Source organism: Myripristis murdjan, chromosome 18, assembly GCF_902150065.1.
Source record: "Myripristis murdjan chromosome 18, fMyrMur1.1, whole genome shotgun sequence".
Taxonomy (NCBI): domain Eukaryota; kingdom Metazoa; phylum Chordata; class Actinopteri; order Holocentriformes; family Holocentridae; genus Myripristis; species Myripristis murdjan.
This window is the reverse complement of record NC_043997.1, coordinates 21522818-21545897: the sequence shown is the minus strand read 5'-3', so window position 1 is coordinate 21545897 and position 23080 is coordinate 21522818. Positions and strand designations below refer to the sequence as shown.

The 23080-nt window shown below is 40.7% G+C and overlaps 2 protein-coding genes across 8 annotated transcripts; both read right to left on the bottom strand.

Annotated features, from left to right (window-relative positions):
- Positions 1-236: 236 nt before the first annotated feature.
- On the bottom strand, positions 237-5175 carry epoa (erythropoietin a). The gene is made up of 5 exons (XM_030075755.1): positions 5139-5175; positions 3571-3701; positions 3229-3315; positions 2738-2902; positions 237-1346 (listed from the first exon to the last, which is right to left on the bottom strand). Exons 1-5 carry the CDS (start codon positions 5173-5175, stop codon positions 1194-1196), a joined length of 573 nt encoding a protein of 190 aa, XP_029931615.1. The 3' UTR covers positions 237-1193.
- Positions 3571-23038, bottom strand: LOC115377114 (zona pellucida sperm-binding protein 3-like). 7 transcript variants are annotated; one of them, XM_030077018.1, is made up of 9 exons: positions 22652-23038; positions 21653-21780; positions 21342-21445; positions 21016-21193; positions 20645-20762; positions 20351-20442; positions 20052-20170; positions 19806-19919; positions 3571-3701 (listed from the first exon to the last, which is right to left on the bottom strand). In XM_030077018.1, the coding sequence occupies exons 1-8, from the start codon at positions 22973-22975 to the stop codon at positions 19831-19833; spliced, it is 1152 nt and encodes a 383-aa protein (XP_029932878.1). In that variant the 5' UTR covers positions 22976-23038; the 3' UTR covers positions 3571-3701; positions 19806-19830. The 7 variants fall into 7 exon arrangements, with proteins under 7 accessions (XP_029932878.1, XP_029932873.1, XP_029932876.1 ...); XM_030077013.1 differs by lacking the exon at positions 3571-3701 and adding an exon at positions 9877-11691; XM_030077016.1 differs by lacking the exon at positions 3571-3701 and adding an exon at positions 9877-11268.
- Between the last annotated feature and the right edge of the window lie 42 nt (positions 23039-23080).

The window sequence follows — 23080 nt, the reverse complement described above, 5'->3', positions numbered from 1 at the left end:
AGTTTCAGATTGTGGAGAATTATTCACAATTACAGCCTTACAGGATGTTCATCGTGAGGACCAATCAATATTTTTCCTGGCAGTCTTGCTATCAGTGCTGAGGCTCTGGTTGAGTGCTGGTAAGGCAGCGACGGAGACAGAAAATCACCAAACAGCTTCACAGTTCTCACATAATACCCCCACCCCCACCCCTTGCTCCCCCCACTGAAATTCAGCCTCTGGAGCTTCTTAGTCCTTTTGCTATGACTACGTTTACATGCACACAAGAAGTGGTATCAGCTGGAACATTTCCTGTAAATCAGTAACACCTAATTATGTATACATACACAAGCTTTATAAAAAAAAAAAAAAAAAAAGGAGGACAGTAGTTTGTCACAAGATATGATGTCAAGAATACCTTTACAAAAGTGTTCAGTGTGAAACCAGTGAACATGGCTCTAAACTACAACTAAAATCCTAAAGATCCAAAACTATAAAAATACATACAACCGAGACTGGAGTTTAAAGTACAAATAAAACTCTGTATAAATAGTAATTATACAACCAATAAAAAATATTAAAAGTCACAGAAAAAGAATGATCAAAACTAACCCATTATATCGATATGAGGCACAGTTGTTGACATATTAGATGGTTTGTAGGGTTAGGCCCCCTTTTTTAAAGTGATACTGGAAAAGCATGCCCTTTCACAACTTAACTTCCCTCCAGTTTCCAGGTACAACCTATATTTTGTGGGTGGTCCACTCTGGCAGGTTTAAGTCTACAATTCAGTCTGAAGAGATGAGTCTAGGGATTAACCACACTTGAAACAGACGCAGCGTGACACACACATACACAATTACAAACACAGAACACACACTTCTTAAAAATTAAACTTTTACACACGCATGTGTACACACAAAGTGCTGGAGAGTGCCCACTGAAAGGCTATTGGAGCAGTTCATTCCAAAGGCCTGTTTTGGTTGATGTGTGATTCACCATGTCCATGTTTCACGTCTATATTCCAAGGTGCAGTCTTCTCTTGTCCTTCCTAAGTCCAGCTGGGACTGTCCTTTCCTTTCAGCCTCCTCCGCTTCTATGGGGATAGCTGTACCTTTCCCACTTTCCACACTGCTTCCACAAGCTAATGAGCCGGTGGAACTCCTCTTCTTGCTTTAGGAAACAAATCAGTTTCAGGTAGAAAGACCAGCTGATCAGCTGACATCCTGGTGACAGGCTTGTGCATCCAAAAGGAGGAGACGCACTTTGCCTCGCAGGAAGTTGACATAGACTTGAAGCAGGTCTGTTGCTGATGACACTTGCCATGTCTCGTCACCTGCCACCACACTGGCTGGTGGGGTGTACTCCTGAGAGAGAATGCAAAGAGGCACTTTAACCTTCAAGGAGCATTTTCTAATCACATGACCCATAACCCAATCCATTGACATGACAAAGTTAGGGCATTTACATGCACATTAGTAATTCAAATATGAGCCCAGCCAAGGTCTTAGCTTGAATATGGTGTTTACATAGTAGATTAATACCACTTTACGCTGGTATATCCCAGCAAGCATAGTCAGCTTTTTCATTTTCAGGATGTTATTCCTGTGATTTTGGGATATGTTATTCCATCTTATTTCAGTGATTGTTAGTAGGATATTGTGCATGCATGTGTCAGCTCATGAATGAAACGTTTTAACATTCAAAATAAAAAGGGAATATCAATATATATGTAAATGCAATTACTTGCTGTAGTGGAGGTCTTATGTTTAAACATATTTTTAAAAAATCATAAAAGAGCGATTCACATTACAGTTGTGATTTTTCTTTAGGTGGTCAGCCCAAACAAGAGGAAACTTTTGTTCACTGGTAGTTATACTTTATTGAAGTCCACCACTTGGACTGAAACTAACTTAAAAAACTTAAAAACTGACTTGTCCCTCATACTTTGAACAAAAGGCTACAGAGCATCTTTAGACCTGCACAAATATATGCAACACTTGAAAAATACAGTTTCCAAGATCTTCCTTGACGGAAGGAACCCTGTTAATAGTTGAGATGGCTGCAAATTGCAGTGTTTCTTCCAGTGACCGCTGAGGCTGGACACAGGCAGCTCACTCAGCTTTAGTTTATCTTTCCACATGACCTTGGCTTGGACCTAGTTAATTTGATTGCTTTCTTATCACACTGTCTGCTGTCTAGCAACTAAAGGTCAGGATACAGTAGAGGGTTTTCCCTATCTTAAAGAGTTTCTTGATAGTCTTGAGGAACAGGAGAAAACCATCTGGTAATGACACCCCAGGAACACAGTTTTAGCTCAATTTTGGTGCTGCTAGGACTCACTAAGACTTTAAAGGCAGAAGAATGTCTGATTCTGAACTATTGTGAGCACAGTTGTGTCGATTTCCATCTCCTAGAACCCTGGTTGTCAAGTGTGACATACTCTCCAACTATGAGTTGGAGAGAGTTGCCCAGTGTATCCCTAGCTTGACTTGTGGAGCAGATTTCTGTTACTGTTGCTTTGTGTCTTACTATTTGACAAGGTCGCTTGATCATCCCTCATCATCTCTCTCATCAGAAAAGTCACCATCATGATGTAAGGACAATTAACAAGCTGAACTACAGTATAATCAATATATAATCAAATATAAGACCTATTCTTTCGTTCAGTGTCATTTTGCTCTCATGCTACAATCTCCTCTCAAGAGTGGCCACCTTGCTTTGAATGAATGTGACCTCTGTATCTACAGTATTTTACCTGAATGTTGAGGCTGCGCAGTACAGCATTGATGCTGAGCAGGTTTCTGATGCTGTTGTCTAAATGGCTGTGCAGTGCTGTGTTGGTGACTGAAGCCCGTAACGAGCTGAGGGCCTGATGCAGTAGCCAAAGGCCAGACTGCACCTCTTGGGCTTGATCCAGTGCCTGGTCAAGAAAGATGCACAGAACAAGACTTAGTATGTGGATATTAGGAGCATAATCAGCATTATATTATTTGAAACAACTGGAATTGTTGCTGTGTCCAAAATGCCTGACAAAACCTACAGAATTCACATCTGAGGCATATCAAATCATTATGACTCCAAGAAGACCTTTGTGGTTGAAATGGGATATATTAAAAGTAATGTAGCCAATTTTTATGTGCACTTTTTTTCTTTTCATTTTCAATGGACACATACTTTAATATGCAGCTTGATATATAGAGGACACTATGTTAATCTGTCTCTCAACAGTTTTATATGATTACTTACATTTTTCTTCTCCCAGATGTCAAAGTCAACTCTGGTTTGGGGAACCGTGACAGACTCTGACAAGCTACATCCTTCTCTACATGACCGCTGAGTGAACAAGAGAAAGCAGAAAACATGACATAGCTGAATATAAACCGTTTGATGGATTCACCCAAATGACCTTGCAGTGCTATGACTACATGTAGTTTTAGCACGTGTGACCACAGCAGGGAACAAACTCCTGCCCCTGGCAGTATTAGTTTCATGTTTTACCCACTGAGATCCAAAGAACCATAAACCCTCTGCAACAGGCTTTGTCTGTCTTTGCCTATGTGTGAGAGCATACATTTATGTGCCTCTCACCATGGCGCTTTCTGCGTCTCGTGCTTCCTTGATGAAATGATTCAGGACCCTCAGGTCACAGATGGGCCTCAATGGGGATGGTAGGCCTGGACGGGTCCACTCCAACACTATCAACAGCAAGGCAAACAGTCCTGCAATCACACATGCAACACCAACTTAAAAGCTGCAAAATAACTGAGAAAGCAAAAGGAAAGGCAGCCAAGTTGAATTCTGCAATGGTTGGTACTAATTGTCTATTGAGCTACTGTTTAACACTGAGAAAGAAAAGCACAAATGTTGGGAATCCACAGATCGGTTTCAAAACTTAGTGATGAACAAAAGGAAATAAAATTCTTGGCAAATGCAAAATAAAGGTACACACAAGCACACACACACACACATACACACACAATTTTACTACTCCTGTCAAATTATGAAGCTAGTATTTGACAAAAATTACCATATGGCTGAAAGTACTTAAATATTTAAATGTACAAATGTACAAGTAGCTTCCACACTGTTAATCTTTATCTATGTAGGGAAAGGTTTGGTTCAGCATGCAATGTCTTTTTCATAGTACCCTGCTTTTGAGACGTCTTCTTAAAAGCACTTTCATGAACAACCTGCTGGTGTATCTGATGACACATTTATTGTTTTGAATGATCTTACATCGTTTTAGTTTGTAGCAGCCATGCACAGGACCATTTGATGACTTTTTACCTTTTCCTGTTTTGTGATTAAGCAAGTCCATCTGAACCAACAGGGAATATTTGTCTTGGTCCAGACGACTACTGTGAGAAAGCTCTTATTCACTTAACTCTCCCAGATTCAGCTGGTCTGGGCATCAAACCAATTACTCTCTGGTTACAAGCACACTTGTAACCTCTACGCTACTGCTGACCCCAAGAAGGGACGTTTGCAAGCTAACTGTTAAGAACTAAATCTGACTCCATGCTACCTGTCTTTGTTGTTGTTATGAAGATGTGTTGCAGTCCAGATGATTGTATGATGTCAAGCAAGGTGGCAGTCATATTTTAAATACATGGCCATAACCTGGTCATGACCTGTGTATCCACACTTGGTGCTAAAGCACTTAGTACTTCACCATTACCGCTACCACAGGGGGAAGACAGTGCTGACTCCATCAATGCCCATCAGCTCAAGAAAGCATGAGAGTTCTTTCAGTACAACTGGAAGGAGGACAGCCAACTTTCACAGAATAAACAAATTGGCCGAGAATAAAACGAGTACTTCATGCATCTCATTCACTCTTCGTTAATCTATTTTTCTTATTCTCATTCATATCCTTGAAAGCCACGTTTATTAAGTGATGCTTCTACTATCCTTAATCTGTGATGTTAGTAGTTCTTTCCGTTTATCTACAATGCTGCAAGGGAATCAAGATTAGCAGCCCAGCTCTTGAGACAACCAAACAATTCCATCTCAATAAAGTATAGCATTGTTTACTACTGTAGCATCATTGACTGATATTCTTTAAACAGCTAGTGAGACTTACTAGGACTCAAGGTTGCGTGCTATAACCTTGCTTCTTTGGGCAGTATGTGAACTTAATATCTGGTAACTTTTACCTCCATCCAGCATTGGCTCCTGATGTACGGTGTTCATCATAACACAGAATATTGTTGACTTTTTACATCTATTATAAACAAATCTACAACATTTATTTAACTACATTATAATTCTAGGAATTCTTAAGATCCAGAGTTTACCAAAGACAATACATATTTGTAAATAATAATATAATAATTTGCCAATTCCAATTAGTTTTTCTTTTTCCTTGTCCACAAGAAGATCAAAGATCAAAATCAACTACAGACCAGCATTACTGAGGCTGTTAGGAATTCAGTGTCTTCTTCGAGTACATGTCTGCAGGCAAGAGAACAAATTTAGCAACTAGCTAACAAAGAATGTAGAGGAAGACTGTGATGTCTGATTAGCTAACTAAGTGGAGGGCCTCCCTAATGAAGGGGGGCCTTCCACCCTGTGTATCCCTCAAGAGGTATGTAATCATGTGAGGGAAAAAAGTGAAACTGTTGATATAAGTGACAAAGCAAAAATGACTGAATCCCCTTTGTGTGGGAATGCACCATAGAAGTCACTACAAGCAATTTCATTACGTGTTACACAATGACAATAAACTACTGAACTTGAGCTAGGCATGAACTTGTACACCAGTCAATTCCCAGTGATTTTAGGAAGTGATTAGTAAACTTCTTCTTTCCAATAAAAGTAATTGTGAAATAGGAGTATGAATGGGAAGCATGTTTTTCTTTTGCTCTTTTCGATACAACTGGGATGACAATGTGCATGTGCACAGTCATGCTAAATTTAAAACTACAGAGAAATGTGGACTTTATTTAAGTATATAACTATTTATAACCTTTGCCTCACTGAACACGCAAGAATTTTCAAACATGCTCTGTTGAAAGACACAGCAACCTCTGAACTATCCTTCGATGTACTTGGCAATGAGAGCGGTTCCAGTGTTGTGGGTCATGTGGGCATCCAGCCTCGTTTCTCTGTGCCACATGCTGAATGCACTCTTTCACTGCAGTCTGGCTTTGTGACGCAGAAGGGCAATGGAGATAGCAGATGATCTTCCAAGGCAGAGTCAGGCACAGTCTATATTGTGTTCCTTGACTCTCAGACTACTAGTACTAAGTGAGCTAAGCCGCCAAAAGGTTAAATTAACGCAGCAGTTGTTGCTAACACTTAAGGTTAATAAAAACTACTATATATTTTTACAAAGATAATTCTGTTACCCCCAAATCAGGAGGTAGCCACCACTGCAAACATTACCCAATGACTCTCTATCTCAAGCTTTAACTAGATCCATGCTGATCTGTACATCTTTTCTCACATCACACTAAACCTCTGTTAAACAACTGCAGAAGCATCTCTCCCTGCAGGTCATTCTAAGCAAATTTGAGTTGTGGTCCTTTAAGAGGTTGCTAGAATAATCAGCTTAACCCTATGCCCCCTTTTACTGACACCGGCGTCATGGAGGGGATTGTCACTGACACGTACTGTAGGATGAGTCTGTGTTTAAAAGCATACTCTGGCCTTGTGCCACCCACGTGTTTCGCAGAATTTCTCTGTACACTATACGTGCTGTCCCACTACCCTCACAGCCTGCTAACTGGTCCATAAGCATTAGTGCTCGTACCGTTGTGTCCTCGTTCTTCTGTGCAAGTGCTGGTAATCCCTATGGACTTGCCATCTGACATACTAATAATGTCCACACATACAAACAAACTGCACAGCCACACACTTCATATGCATGTTTCCTCCATGCACAAAAACCCTTACAGGATTGTGTGCACCATCACTGTCAAAGAGGGAAGTGTACTTTGGTGATGATATTACTGGATTCTGAAATTTAGCATTTACATGTGACGAATCCAAGTCAGCATGTTGGAAAAAAATATGGAATTGGACTGATTACAATGTTTGGTCTGAATGCAGGAAGCAGTTTTCTTAATGCTGCCAAACAATGTCCACTAGTGTTTGATATCGGTACATTTATTGTTAGACTCTAGGCTGATTTGCCCACTTGGGAGCGATTCATAAATTTTAAAAACTTCATACATATGGCCCTTATTATAACCCCTATCCTAAGGTACATACAAGCCTTGGGGGTCTTTGTACATTCTCATTCTCAGCATAAATATGAAAGATCAACACTGTGGTCAAAAGTAAACTTAAGTATTGAGTGCACTTCAGTAATCTTTAACCCCATTCCAATTTCAGAGGCTAGGTGTTATGTGCAGAGGGGAACTAACCTTATTAATGGCTTTCTTTCCATACACTCTGGTATTTGTCTTTATCCAAAACGCTGATCACTTTGTTTATAAAGTGTGTGACTCAGCTTGAGCATTATCTGTGACCTTTTCACCCCCACCAAGGGCTACGTGAGAATGAATGAATCTAATACTGCACAAGCACGCCCACACACACATGTGTTAACAGTAGTGGGACCTGTGTTACAGGACTGTGGCCAAAGTGAAAGGCAATAGCCTGTCCGCCAGCATCAGGTGCCAAGGCCTTGTTGCTATTTTAAATTAGAAGCTGGACTCCAGAAGTGGCAGTACTTGGGATAACACCAAGCTCCATACAGATATGAGACATATAATTTGCAAAGGTCGTCCACTGCTAATATGAGATGATGCCTTAGTTAGTCACAATTCTAAACAACAAATTTCTCAATTCACGTGAATCACAAAATAAACATGACCTCAGAAACATGAACCAACTAGTCTATGAAGCACAGATAGTGAACTGGTGCAGAAAGCTGACAAAGCAGTCACAATTCAAGTAACAACTCTGTTAAAATACAGGGAAACTTTACACTAAGCATTTCTACCTCCGTGAATGACATAGGTCTGACATCATTTCCTACTGAGCTTCCCTTGAATCCCAAATAGCTGTGTCAGCCTATAAAAACCTGTTGCTCTTTTCTGCTGTGTCATAAAACTGTGTGACATTTCGCTCATTCATGTTTGCCAAAAATACAGATTCAGCTTTCACATTCAGTGTCTCTAACTTTCCTGTCTGCTGTGTCATGCTAGAGAAGAATGACGGGAAACACTTATTTTCCTAGTGAACCAGTCAGAAAAACAAACTGATCTTTAAAATGACATTAAATATCAATCAATCAAATAAAGAAAAAAAACGCCATGAGTAGGGATTTCAAGATATTGGCATGTGAGATACTGACAAAACTGAGGACAACTTTTAAGATAACTCAAATTGGACATGCAGAACTACTTTGAAAAGCCAAGACTCCCAAAAAGCTTAAAACATTCAAAAATATATATAACGATATGAATAAACGCTGCATCTACAGGATATCTAAGATACCAACATCAGGCAGTACTGCACAGATTGATGCACCGCACAGGTAATTTCCAAATTAATACACCAGATGAAATGCCATTAGCTACAAGCTCTCTTACCTCTAACTGTTTTCTGCAACATTCGCAAACAGGTGCCGCATTTTTTAAAAACATCGTGAAAATAATTACAGATAAGATCAGCCTTCACGGCGCAAGAAAAAGGCACCAGTCAAATCCAACATGCACCCAGTGCGCTGTTCCACTGTGTCCAGCAACCAGGAGCGGATTCCTGCAGTAGATCTCCAAAAACCTGTACTGAGAGCAGGCATCGACCAGGCTTTGCATCACTGCTGTGGGTCGGCAAAACCTTTTATTTACCCCCCCTTAGGATTAAGCGATAACGTGATACACCGCAAGGACGAGGACGCGCCTTTTTACGCACCGCTGTGAACGATTAAACATCAACCCAGGCAGTCCCGCTTTGCGTAAAGAATCAAAATAGACTAACTGCTAAAGCCACTGTACAGAGAAATAGAACATGAAGGCATCCCCATAACTCACTGGAAAACTCCATAGCGGTAGGCTATCCATATAGTGCCTCACAGGATCCTCGCTGTTTGGCCCATAGGTCCGTCTATTGCCCATTAATTGGAAACGAAGCTCTTTTGTGGATCTGCACTTATCCGGTAGGTGTTTCTACAAACTGATCCTGTTTTTTTTATTGATGACTTTGAAAATAAAGTTGCATTGTTTCTATGATGACTATCTGAACTACTTCCTCCCTTAAGGCAAAAATGTTTTTCTTTCATTGTTACCCAAATATCATCCATGTTTTCAAAACAATAGAGCTCAAATGTAAATAATGTCTCAAAAAAGCCGCGCGGTGACTTCCCATCCATTGTGTCTCTATGGATGATCCTCTCAACTGTTTCTCCTCTCAGGCTGTTTAGTACAAAAATCAAAGCGGTAATATCAATTATAGTAATCCTTCAGGGAACTAGTCCTTAATGTCATAATCACAATCTATCACAGTCAACTTCACGTGCAAGAGCGCGTTTTATGACCACTGGTAGGTTAGTGCAATAAAAATGTGCTGTAAAAATCAAAGTTCTCTATAAATCTATTTTATTGTCAATATTGTGGGTACATGACAATTTCCAACAGCACCTGAAAAATATAAGGTAATAAAGCCTAATTTCTGCAGATCAATGAGCAGTAACTTGTTGATGTTGAGAGCCATCTCAATCAGCTGTTTGCATCTTATGATCCTGTGTCTGAACATCACCATCCCTGCATGTATTCTTGACAAGGTCATTTTCAACACACCTGTCGAGGATGGGATCTCACTTTTTCTTTTTTTTTCACCACAAGGTAGATCAGTTGATGTATATTGTACCTCCATGTTTTATAAACTTATGTTGTGTTGAAACCTGAGAACAAAAAGTATGTTAAACTGGACACATGCTGAAAATGACATTTTTATTGAGAATTATTCAGATTTTTGGACAATAATTACTGATGCACAGTAAAAATAAGCATCAGTTTCTTGTGCTTGTGTTGAAAGAATTGGTACAATACAGTTCCACAACGGGAAATAATTACTAATAAACTACAAATACTATTTCCTGTAAAATGACTTTTAAACAAACTTGATATCAATCCAAATGAGATTGACCCCAACCTGTGCATGTAAAGTGACAATGTCTTATCTGAGCAGTTATCTAAACAGAAGGCATGCCACAGGAAGATGCTGAAAATCTTTCAAGGAAACTGCTCAAGTTCAGCGAGAGGGCTGGAGTTCATCCACTGTAGTAGCAGACGGCATTCTTTGAATAGTTTCCTCTTGATATGGCTTCCTTGTGATACAATGAAACAAATAGGCCTAGGACAGGCTGGTTATCCCACCAGAGACAATTTTAAGTCTATACTCTGGGAATGGCATTAATTATTTAGTGTATGATATGCACTGTCATATTATAGAATCTTTGTGGATGTGTTCAGTTATCATTAATGAAATTATAGCAAAAAAAACTTGGATCCAACATAACAGCATGCTACACAACTTATATCTAATAAAGACAATCCATGAGTGATAGATGGGATGTGTTACCAGGCATCCAACCACAACTCCATTTTCTGCACTTTGGCTCCTCAAATAGGCCCCTTTATGCCCTGTGTCCTCACACTGCCATTTGAAAGAGGACCATACTTGAAATTTCCTGGAAGTATACACTGTGTCATGAAGAGGGGTGGGCGGTGGGGCGAAAGGAAGTAATGGTTTATCTAAAGGTACACACCAGGTGCCAGCATGCATACCTCATTATAACACTGTTTATACCTAAGTAAAGGTCTATAATGATTTCTGGGGTTGTGGGTCAACAGTTCTTTTTCTCAAAATTTGATGCCAAAATGGCAAAAATCTGTCGCCAAATTGTAGTGTTTTTATTTTCACCAATTTTATTGGAAAAATGTATGGTAATCAAGACATAACAGCTGGAAGGCAATATCTTCAAATTCATACTAGTTCACTGCCATATTTATCAGGTGTTATAAATGTAAGCCTTACACATTCTATTCAAACTTGAGTGTCAGTCTCTACATGTATATGTATATATATATCAAGTCAGCTCAAACTCTTATGGTCAGTGCAGTGCTAAGCTGACGACAATGTTGACAGATTGTTGCACTGTTTGCTCAAAGCTCCAGGGCTGTTTGCTCTGTCTGAGCCAACATGAAAGAGAGAGAGGAGAAGGAGACAAGGTACGTGCTGCAAGCCATGCATCGCGATCAGGGCAGGGGCTTGGGGTGGGAGGTGAGGGACTGTGGGGGATGTGGGGGCAGGAGCGTCCCGTCACAGTGACTCCTGGGTTGGAATGGGACACAGTCATTGGATTTAGAATGATTTAAAATGGGAGGGGTAACATAAAGTTGGGGATGAACCCAAAGACTCTCGCTGTGCCTTCCTCACACCCACCCCTATGATTAGTAAACAAAGACAGGCCGGAGTCAGTGATGCAAACAGCAAGGGGAGGGAGAGTTCACATCATAGTAAATAGAAGGCCGTGAAAGTGCATGACTGTTGCAGGAGGGAAAGCACGTTTTTGTGTGTGTGTCTGTGTGTGTGTGTGTGTGTGTCTGTGTGTGTGTGTGTGTGTGTGTGTGTGTGTGTGTGTGTGTGTGTGTGTGTGTGTGTGTGTGTGTGTGTGCGCACGTTATGCTTTCTCATTCAGTTTTTGGGACCGGAGCCAGCCAGGTCTGCTCCTCTGGCGCGACACAAGACAGGAAGCTGTAATAAAAGAATGGGGGGACCGACTGTGAGGGACGCAGGAGCCAGAGCAGTAGCCGCTGGCGAGGTCGGAAGTTATTGTCTCACAGCGTACAGGCGTCCACAGTAAGAGGATAATCTTTTCACTTTGTTGAGACCATGGGGTATTGTTGTCCCATGAGGACCACCAGCGCTGCGACTGCCCTGTCACCTGTGATCCTCTATGTTGAGTGGAAATTCTAGGACAGGAACCCCGTCATTGCAGTGTGTGCTGGTGAAAATAATGAAGATAGGCATCATTCATCATGGGGGGTGGCGGTACAGAATGAATAATGACTGTTGTGATTGGAATATTGTCAAAATGAATCCCCAGACAGCACAAAATCTCAGTGGAAGCTCTAAAAACAAACACTAGGCCTTTCCAACAATTATCATCTCTTACCTAACAGCTCTTACACTGGCCTTGAGCAAGGCACTTAACCCCAGCTATTCAACTAAAGCTATTTAGTGGCCAACAGTACAGCATTGTGATTGTATGGAGAAAAAGCAGGTGTGAGTGTGTAACACTCTCATCTTGAACTACCTCCTGGGGATGAAAATGAGACTTTGCTAATCTTGCTTAAGTGTCAATTAAAATAAGTGGGTACCCCCTTTAATCTGCAGTGTCCCTCAGAGATCCTTCTTTAACTCACTAATCTTCTTACACACATTTGAAATCCTTTGCACCCATTACTAATTTACAACACATTCCTCTTGAAAAGGAACAATTACTTGCCCTATTTGCCCCAAACCTAGTCTCACCTAAACACCACCATCCTCTTATCATCTTCAACTTCATCCAGTCATCCAAAAAACCTCCTGATTTAATTTTGATCAGCTTCGCTGTACCTGCGCCATCTCTTGCCCTTTCGTCCTGCATTTTCTTGAATGTGGTATTTCCTCTGTTGCCAAGCTGCTGTGTGTGGTATTTTTCGGGCATGGCTGCCAGGGCCTCACACGTTCTCTTATCCAAAGAGACTCTCACCACCCCTCACCTCCATCTCACACACTACTGTCTATTCCTCTGGCTGCCCTGACAACTATTTCCCTGATATGGCTGCCCTGGATGGAGGCCCTATACATGCTTACCATACAGGTTTTACAAACAAACTAACTCCTTAACCTTGAATTAAAAATCTGTGCACAATGGACCAATTGCCTAAAAATAGAAGATAATCATGGCTTTAAATTTATAGTAAACAGAGCAATAACAGCTTTATTACAGCCTCAAAAGCTCCACTGACTTTCAAATTTCCCCAAATCTTTTTGGTTCACACTATTATCCATCAAAAAAAAAAAAAACTTTTACCATTGCAACCCCTTCCCTTATTCATCTAAAGTATTTTGTAACTTCTCACGAGTGCAAACTCATTTCAGTGAATTGCAATTCAAGGACACCATTATCAATGGCTCATCAAGATCTATAAGAACCTTGATCATAATAGGGACAACTTGGGCCATTTCTGGGGCCAGAACCAAACGATTTCACGCTTCAAGAGGGAACAGTACAAAAATATTTGCAGATTGCAGAGTAAAACCATCCACCAACTACTGCACAGACAAAGGCTTGATTCCAGTGGTGCCTCTGGCTTTGGACAGGCATCCCTACAAGTGCAACAGGCCATATTGGCATGGAAGTTGGAGAGGGAGTGTGACCATGTCACTGCACTAGTGACAACTAGTCAGGGTGCCTACTTAGTGTGGGGGTGGGGCATGATCTTCTGCGCGTGTTATGTACTCCCATGGAACCTTCTTGCTGTCATCACTGTCATGGTGAAACGAAACGGCAAGCAACTCCACGTGTATAATAGGAGACACATGGCTGCTTACATCCTTGACTGACTGCTCCATAGTTGGGAATTTCTCCTGGTAGTACGGGGGGTCATTTTAATGCAGCTTCATGCTGTAGACAGGAAAACTCTGTTGTTTACAACTACACACTTAAGTTAAGTTCAGAGTACTTGGCCTTCTTGTAGATAGTGGGTGGGGGTGTCAAGGTCAAAAAGTGTAATTTTGAGGTGGCATACTGACGCATGTTGAGGTGGCTTGTCCTTTCCAGGTGAGGTGTGATCAAACATGACCAAAAGAATGAGATCATGAATAAAAGTGGCTGAAATGACGTTTGTCTGCTGTGTGGCTTGTATGTCTTGGTAATAGGTTGAGGAGCTTGACTATTAGTAAGTAATAAATAATTACTACTAAATTTCTGTCAAAAATTTCAGTATTAGAATCCATGTTAATTAAACCAAAAGAGTGTGTGTGTGTGTGTGTGTGTGTGTGTGTGCATGTGCATGTATACATGTGTATATATACATACACACATATATACATACACATATACACACACACACACACACACACATTTATACATACATAAACACATATATACATATGTATTCATACACACACACACACACACACACACACATGCGTGTGTGTGTGTGTGTGTGTGTGTGTGTGTGTGTGAAAACTATCAGAAACAAATACATGAAAACTTTAATGATTCAAATTACATATTGTCAGATGTCAGATCAGTGATGCTGGATCATATTTTGTGTGTTTAAATGCTTTCAAATGCATTTAAATCTAGTAAAACTGAATCAAAAATGTAAGGCAGGTAAGTAAGGGCAAAATTCAACAGTGTTTTTGTCTTTCATTTAAACTAAATTAAATACAAATCCAATGAAAAGGGAAATTATTATTGGAACCATATTGGAAATGCTGCCCTGCCCACTTGTTTTTGGTGTGCTGTCTTTCAAACAGTTTTGAGTGGCTTTCATATCAGCCATCATGTAAATGAACATTACAATACTATCACTGAAAAATTCTGAAAATCAGAACCAGTGCCAATTGCTGTTTATAGGAAGGCATTTAAAAAGACTGCTCTTCTATATATACAGTGCCATCAGAAAGTATTCACACCCCTTTACGTTTTCCACATTTTCTTACATTACAGACTTATTCTAAAACTGATTTGTGTATAGTTTTCTTTTTTGAAAAATCTACATGAAATAGCCCATAATTACAAAGTGAAAACATGTTTTCAGACATTTTTGAAAATTTATTCAGGACCTCCATTGAAGGTCCTGAAAAGCACAGTGGTCTCCATTATTCAGAAATGGAAGAAGTTTGGAACCACCAGGGCCCTCCTTAGATCTGGCCACCCAACCAAACTGAGTAATCAGGGAAGAAGGGCCTTGGTCAGAGAGGTGACCAAGAACCCAATGGTCACTAAGGCGGAGCTCCAGTTTTCCCTTGTGGAGATAGGACAACCATCCAGTAGGTCAACCATTGCTAATGCACTCCACCAATCCACCTGCTTGGAGTTTGCCAAAAAGCACCTTAAGGATTCTCAGACCAGGAGAAACAAAATGGTGTCTGGTCTGGTCTGGTCAAACCATGGTGGTGGCCAGTGGTGTAGTCTAGTTTATCCCAGTGGGTGGGTGCGCGCGCGCACACACACACACACACACACACACACACACACACACACACACACACACACACACACACACACAGGCTCCCTTTCTGAAACGTTAGCTCCAGCTGTAGTGTCCCCCGAAACGTCACGCCCGGCGGAAGCCCCTATGGTCAAAAAGATCCCGCTTTGTAACACAGAGAAGGCAACTTTATGAACGGGAAAGTGAACGTTATGTTAAAAAAAACATACTGATACGTATCTTTGCGCATTTTTAAGTGGTAATATAGAAATTTGGGACCTTTTCTAGTGGGTATACGGCGTATACCTGCGTATCACATAGACTAAACCACTGGTGGTGGCAGCATCATGCTGTGGGGATGTTTTTCTGCAGCAGGAACTGAGCGACTAGTCCGCATAGAGAGAAAGATGACAGCAGCCAAATATAGAGAGATTCTTCAAGAAAACCTGCTCCAGAGTGCTCTCGAACTCAGACTAGAGCTACGATTCATCTTCCAACAATGACTCAAAGCACACAGCCAAGATAACAAAGGAGTGGCTTCAGAAGCAGTCTGTGAATGTCCTTGAGTGGCCCAGCCAGAGCCCGGATTGAATCCAATTGAACATCTCTGGAAAGACCTAAAAATGGCTGTCTACAGACACTGCCCATCCAACCTGACTGAGCTTGAGAGGATCTGCAGAGAAGAATGGGAGAAAATGCCCAAAAACAGGTGTGCCAAGCTTGTAGAGACACACCCAAGAAGACTGTGATTGCTGCCAAAGGCGCTTCAACAAAATATTAAGCCATGGGTGTGAATACTTATGTACCCATTATGTTTAAATGTTTACATTTTTAATAAATTTTCAAAAATGTCTGAAAACATGTTTTCACTTTGTCATTATGGGCTATTTTGTGTAGATTTTTTTAAAAGACAGCTATACTCAAATGGGTTTTAGAATAAGTGTGTAACGTAACAAAATGTAGAACAAGTGAACGGGTGTGAATAGTTTCTGATGGCACTGTATATATATAGCAGGGCTGGTCTTAAGAAAATGCGGGTCTTAAACACAATATATCAGACACAGTTTAAAAAGCATTATGTTTGCTGTTTAATTATGGCAGGAAATAAAGTTATGTGTGTGGTAATGGGCACTTATTCCTCTTCCACTCAAGAGGCCACACAATTTTGAATGGGAATAATTAAATAAATAAATAAAAAATCCAACCCATCTGAAAGAAAAGAAATGGGCTCAAGTTCATTAAGTGCAGACTAAATGTTTTGCAAGGTGCAATATGGCACAGATAGAAACTTTGCAATGAGAAAAACATGTGGAATATGTCAGAATATGCCATATATATCTCTGTAGTCTTGAAATTTGGTATCATATCCAGCTGAACTTGCTCTGATCATGCACAGGCATTTCTGAAAGAATTTTCCCTGTAGGATTGTCAGGAGTTGCTCTCCACAGTCTGCACCAATATGACCTGGTCCCAAAGCGAGTAATGGATAGATGGATTCAGTTTTCAATCTATCAATAAACAATACAATAACTATCTTTTATCTGGCCATAACCCCAAGGAAGTCTATTAATTTCCATGAAATTTAGTTTATCTGTTAATCAGCGTTAGATAAGCATGTGCCTACAGCCATTTTTCCTATTTTTTTTTTTTTTAAAACTTGTGAAGCTTGGCTTGCACACGACATAACTCAAAGGGATTCACACAAATTCTCAGTATATACACTACTCACAAAAAGTTAGGGAAATTCGGCTTCCGGGTGAAATTTCAGGATGAACCTAAAATGCATTATAATCTTTACAGGTGAACTTAATGTGACCTTCTGTAAACTTTTGAATGCACATGTCCAACTGTTCAATGTTTCAGTACTTTTTGCACAAGTTGCTGTTCTCTAACAAGGAGCTTAATGGCAAAATTCACATCAGGTGTTTGATCCATGAATCAACCAATAAATTTCCTGGTTTAATTAGAATTGGTATTTAAACAGTCCTCCTCATCATGCTGTTCACATTTTGACATCATGAGACCAAGATGACACCTAACAATTGATCAACAGTACCTCGCCATTGCGAGGCTTCAAACAGGATGTTCTCAGACGGAAGTGGCCACTGAGCTTAGAGTGTCACAGAGTGTCATCAGCAGGTTGCAACAGAGATACACAGAGACTGGAAGAGTCACAGAAAGGCATAGAAGTGGACGTCCTTTGGCCACATCCCACACTGATGACCGCTTCATTGTGAACAGTGCCCTGTGGAACCGGATGATGAATGCCACTCAACTCCAGGCACGTTTAAGGGAGGTGAGAGGCACCCAAGTGTCACGTCAGACCATTCGAAACCGTTTACATCAGCATGGTCTGCGTGCTAGACGACCTGCAAGGGTACCTGACCACACCACTAGGCACAGGTGTCATTGTCTTGCATGGGCCAGGGAGTATTTACGCTGGACGAGGGACCAGTGGGCCTCAGTGCTGTTCTCTGATGAAAGCCGATTCATGTTGAGCAGAAATGATGGCCGCCAATGATGTTGGAGACGTCAAGGAGAGCGCTATGGATCAGCCGCTGTTGTCACCAGACGAGCCTTTGGTGGTGGTGGTGTTACTGTGTGGTTAGGTGTGTCTGGTCAGTACAGAACTGCCCTACACTTTGTGACAAGCCCATACTACCTGAATAACATCATTAATCCAGTCATTGTGCCCCTGCATGAACAACACAGGCCTAATTTCATCTTCATGGACGACAATGCTCCAGCTCATCGAGGTCGTATCATTAGGGAATGGCTTCTGGAGACTGGGGTACCTCAAATGGAGTGGCCTGCACTTTCTCAGACCTGAATCCCATAGAAAACCTATGGGATCAGCTGAGTCGCCGTGTAGAGGCTCGGAGCTCTGTACCTCAGAACCTCAATGTCCTGAGGGCCGCCCTTCAAGAAGAGTGGGATGCCATGCCTCAGCAGACAATAAGTCGACTTATGAACAGCATGAGACGTCATCGTCAAGCTGTAATTGATGCTCAAGGGCACATGACAAGTTATTGAGACATTGACATTTTTTGTTGTGGTATACCCACCACTGTTGTTGGCTTTTGTTTCAATAAATTGTTTGACATGAGGAAATCACCAGTGTATGCTTCTACTTAAATGCCCTACTTTCATGATATAATATCACTGTAGCGTGAACTTTTTACATTTTCCGTAAATTTCACCCATAAGCCAAATATCCCTAACTTTTTGTGAGTAGTGTATGTCAGAAATTAAATTTGGAACAAAGGACAAATTTTATAAAACTCCATCCAAATTTGATTAGATTGTGGAATTTTTGAGTGTTGAGCAATTTGAAAGCAATAACTGCACAAAATGGATGTATACAAGATGTTACTCTATGGATACAACATGTCCATAGACACATGCATTATGAAAACCTCCTTGACACCTTAACATAACATTCCAATGTGACCTATTCCCACTGGGGTCCTTGTCCTTCATGACTGTGTGAAAAAAAACAAATACAGCCACACACCTTTAGGGGAGGTCCACTGACATTTAGCCTGCTGGATTTAATATTTCACGAAACCCTAATACTACATCATCCTCAAACAAAAAAAGCTTTTTTTTACTGAAGAGGTCCTGCAGTGCGGCATGATACACATCATACTGTTAGCTGTTTGTAAACCTAACTGGACTCACACAGCTGTTCAAACCGCAAGCTAACAAGGGGCATTAACGTTATGCAATAAGACCTGCATGCAGCGATATACAACTACTGTTTTTACGATTAAGTTTACATACCACCTGCTCTGCAAGAGATTAGCCATGGGCATTACACTTTGCACCACAGTTTCCAGAAAATCATTGGGATGTGGTATAGGCAAATAGGTAAAGAAGGGATTGTTAGCGATTGGGCAACCCATCTTTATTTATGCCATTGATTTTTATTCAAATAAAGCTTTGCTTTTTCCTGCTCTTTTTTGTTTATGAAATTGTGTAAAAATGTTTGCCTACTCGGTATCTGCATTTGAAAACATTTGTTTTTGTCCTTGCGTAGTTCATTAAATGAATAAAATTCAATTTTATCATGCGATCTTGCAATGATTTTCACACAGAAAATAACCTTTTTCTCTAAACCATTTAATAATATTAACTGTGTAGTTTGTTGATTTAAACAAATCAAAAGGACAATGATTCAGAAGCACAAATCAATAAGGTCAAGGTGCCAGCACTGGTTACTTTAAAAGGAGAAGCAAAATGCTGTTACATAGCACATGATACCTCTTTAGAAACCTCTCCTGATTTCATGACATTAACATGGCATTTCATGACATAGTTTTTTTTTCATATGGACTGTCTAATTTTTTTTTGACTGAATATTTTAACTTGTACATTGATAACTTGTGTCTGACAAGTTATCTTGTTTTAACTTAACGTGTCTGTTGATTCTTCTTCATTAAATAAAAAAGTACCCATGCTCATATCATGATGAAACCACCTGGTCTAACTTAAATATGTATAAACAGTAGATTGGCTCTGTGGTGATTTTTTTCTCTTAAAGACAGATAACAATTCGAAACTCCCATATTTAAACTGTCACCACAATGTTTAACTTACTTTCTAAATTATGTCTTTGTGTAATTTTGGCTTTTATCTGAATGGCTCCATACCCACCTGAGATAAAGTTGAAAAAGGCTCTTTAGTGATTGACTGACAAGTGGCCTGTCCAGTGGGAGACTGGCAGGATGTGAAGTGGGCCAACTTCTGTGTCTGCCTCATACTCCTTTCCTGTTAAAAATAAATGTACATCTGATTAAAAATCAAGTCATGCATACACCACTGTATACACAAGTGGGTCATACTATTACTTGCAATAGAACATCTGGTACAAGTGTGTTTGTTTGTAAAGTGGTAAGCAACCTGTTCCTGGCTGAGTGGTGTGTCCAGTGTGATCATCAGTCTTCCCTCCAGTCTGCCTAATGCAGTTTTCTGTGTCACAGCAGCTGCACAGAACACTGTCTCCCTCTGTGGCACGCCAGCTGAATGACACAGAAATGTTTTCTTGTGTAACACACCATACAGCCAATAAAGCATGCATTAGATTCATGGGTATTACACAATGTAACTAGGGACCACAATGTATGGTCAAATCAAGACAAAGTAAATACGTGATGTAAAAAAGGGTAACCTAAAGGTCACTAGCACTTTGGCAGTCTGACCTGAATGTGGCTCTGTGGAAGAAGCAGGCCTTGTTGAGGTGGTTAGGTGGATTGTGTCTTAGAGTAGCCCTGAGGTGGCAGTTGATAAACATCTGGAACAAGAAAGTACAATTATCAAAGTACATTTAGGCTATGGGGAACAATGTCAATAACTATATCATAAAAACAACAAATTTCACAAATATTGTATTTTTACCAGAAAAAAAAATGAACCAACCGTAACATAATTTGTTCTGCGCTTTTAAGAACATCGCTCAAATAACAATGATAAGTCCTTCAGCTGGTTAGCATTACCTGGTCCCCAGACCTATGGCTGAAGAGGAAGGCCTGGACACTGAACTGTAGCCTGTTATCTTGCTCCCTAGGAAGGAACTCAGAGGATGACTTTGGTACTACACTGTCCACAAGACATCTGTAAGGCAAGACCAACAACACACACTGGCATGATTCTAGTGAACCGCATGAAATATAGTTGTAATGTGTGTCACAACACCTGCTGTAGATTAGTTAATGCAAAGATTTATTTTTTTCATTTGAATCCTTGGATGAGATCACTGTGCCATAAGCAACCTCTTATGTGAGGTGAGTCACTGAATTGTGAGTGAAGTCAATAATTTAGTACTATTTTAATTCAAAGAGTTTGTCAGCAAGAAGAAGTGACTGACCCATGGTTAGTGACAAATTTGTAGCTGGGCAAGGACAGAGGGTCAGGCTTCAGTGTAGCAACACAGAAGTCTACGTAGATCCTGAGAGGCGGGTGCAGAGGAGCCTCCACACTAGCCTCCAGCAACACTGCCTCCCCCTGCTGGTACACTGACGAACTACGTGGAGAGCTCCAGTCATCTACATAAGAGGATAGACGTTAATTTCTCTATTGCTTTTTCAGTCCCACCTGAATTCCATTTAAAAGCTTTACAGCCGCATTTTACTTTTCTCAAGCAAGTTTCTGGGATTACTGGACAGTTCAGTGATTGTCAGATGTCCATTTCACCTGTCATGGTACGAAGAGAGAAGTGCAGCAGGCCAAAGGCAGTGATAGTGGAGGTCATGGGCAGCCAGGTCGGGGTCAATGGCTCTCCACTTACTCTCCACTTTCTATGAGAGAGAAGAGACACTGGATAAATTTTGTTCCATAAGATGATACACAGAGCTGCAATACAGACGTTATTGGTAACAGGTTGAGTTGAAAACTAGCTCTGACTACAGCATATTTCCTATAAAATAGAATTATGACAAATGTGTTCAAATTATTTTGTAGGTACACATATATAATTCCAAACACAAATGTGGCATCTGCCTTACCTCTTATAACGGCACACAAGTGGTACAACAGTTGTTGCCCCTCTGACTATCAAACCACCTCCAGAGATTGGAATAACTGCAGGAAACAGCACCAACTGGTTGGAATAGACAAGCCACTCCCCATGAACCTGGATATTAATAAGTATGAATGAATGAATAAATGAGAAAACAAATAAGTTGTCAAAAGTTCTCTACACCCATAATCATTCATTCTTCAGTTGGATTGCAAAATGCAGTCCAAAGACACAGCAGGGTGCTGCTTTACCCAATTTCCCCTCATGGATCAATTAAGTATTTCTGATTTTGCTCTTTATTAAAATATGGACAAGCACTGACTGTATATGATGAAAACATCATATACAGATAATCTGATTCGTATACAAGTGTTTGACAGCAATAAGAGGCTGTGTTTAACTTTTGCTATATCCTTAACTTGATCCCTGATGATTTTGAATTTCCGTAGTGTTCAGCAGTAACTACCAAAGAGACAACACAAGCCAGAGATTGCTATTAACTAGGAAGCTGGGGGATTTTGGTTCCAGCCAAGACATATGAAGGAGAGTTGTACCACTCATGAGGTACACAACACAAACATATCCAGCTGTGGTGGCATTCTCTTAGCACCACAGATAACCAAGCTGATGCTCCACACGTCTCCATGTAGGTTGTGCTGCAATATTGTGCACAGTAAATTGTTCTTACCTGAACTAATGTGTGCTTAAAAACACAGCTTATGTAGGCAGCAGCAATATGAATTAAGTTTAAAAAATAGATTATATGCAAGCCGAATTAAAAAGTGGCTCTTATACATTAAAAGTGACAGTCAAATTATGCCCCACCTTACTGTATTAGCCCATATGGAAGGGCAAGTTTAACTGCCAGATATTTAAATAGAGTTTGGCGTAACATTGTCTCAAGGCTCGCGTCAGGGCTGTGCATTTCATTTTATCCTCACCACGCCTGCACTCTGACCCCCTGTATGTATGCCTGTGGTCCTACCCTGGACTCAGTCCCACATTCTTGTAATCCAACAGAGATGACCATCTCAGATACAGGTGTGGCTCCCTCTGAGGCGGCTCTACACGAGCTCTGCTGCACCGTGTTCTCTCCGACTTGAAGAAATTCAGGGCTGAACGGGACACGTCTGTCGTCGAAAAACTCTCGCTTCGCGGTTATTCTCATTTGAACCTCTCCGCATTCGAGTTCAAGTGATTTTTCCCCCCGTGTTTGTACTATACTTTCCTCCGCAAAAGGGACGCCGTGCACAAACAGGGACATCATCAAATAGAGGAGGCAGTTCGTATATTTTAACAAACTCGCCATTTATGTTGTAATTAAGAGCAACGCATTTTACAGGTGTGCTGTGCACGCACGCAGCTGTATGGCGCGTCTGCTGCCTTCATGACCCAGCAGAAATGGCGTAAATTC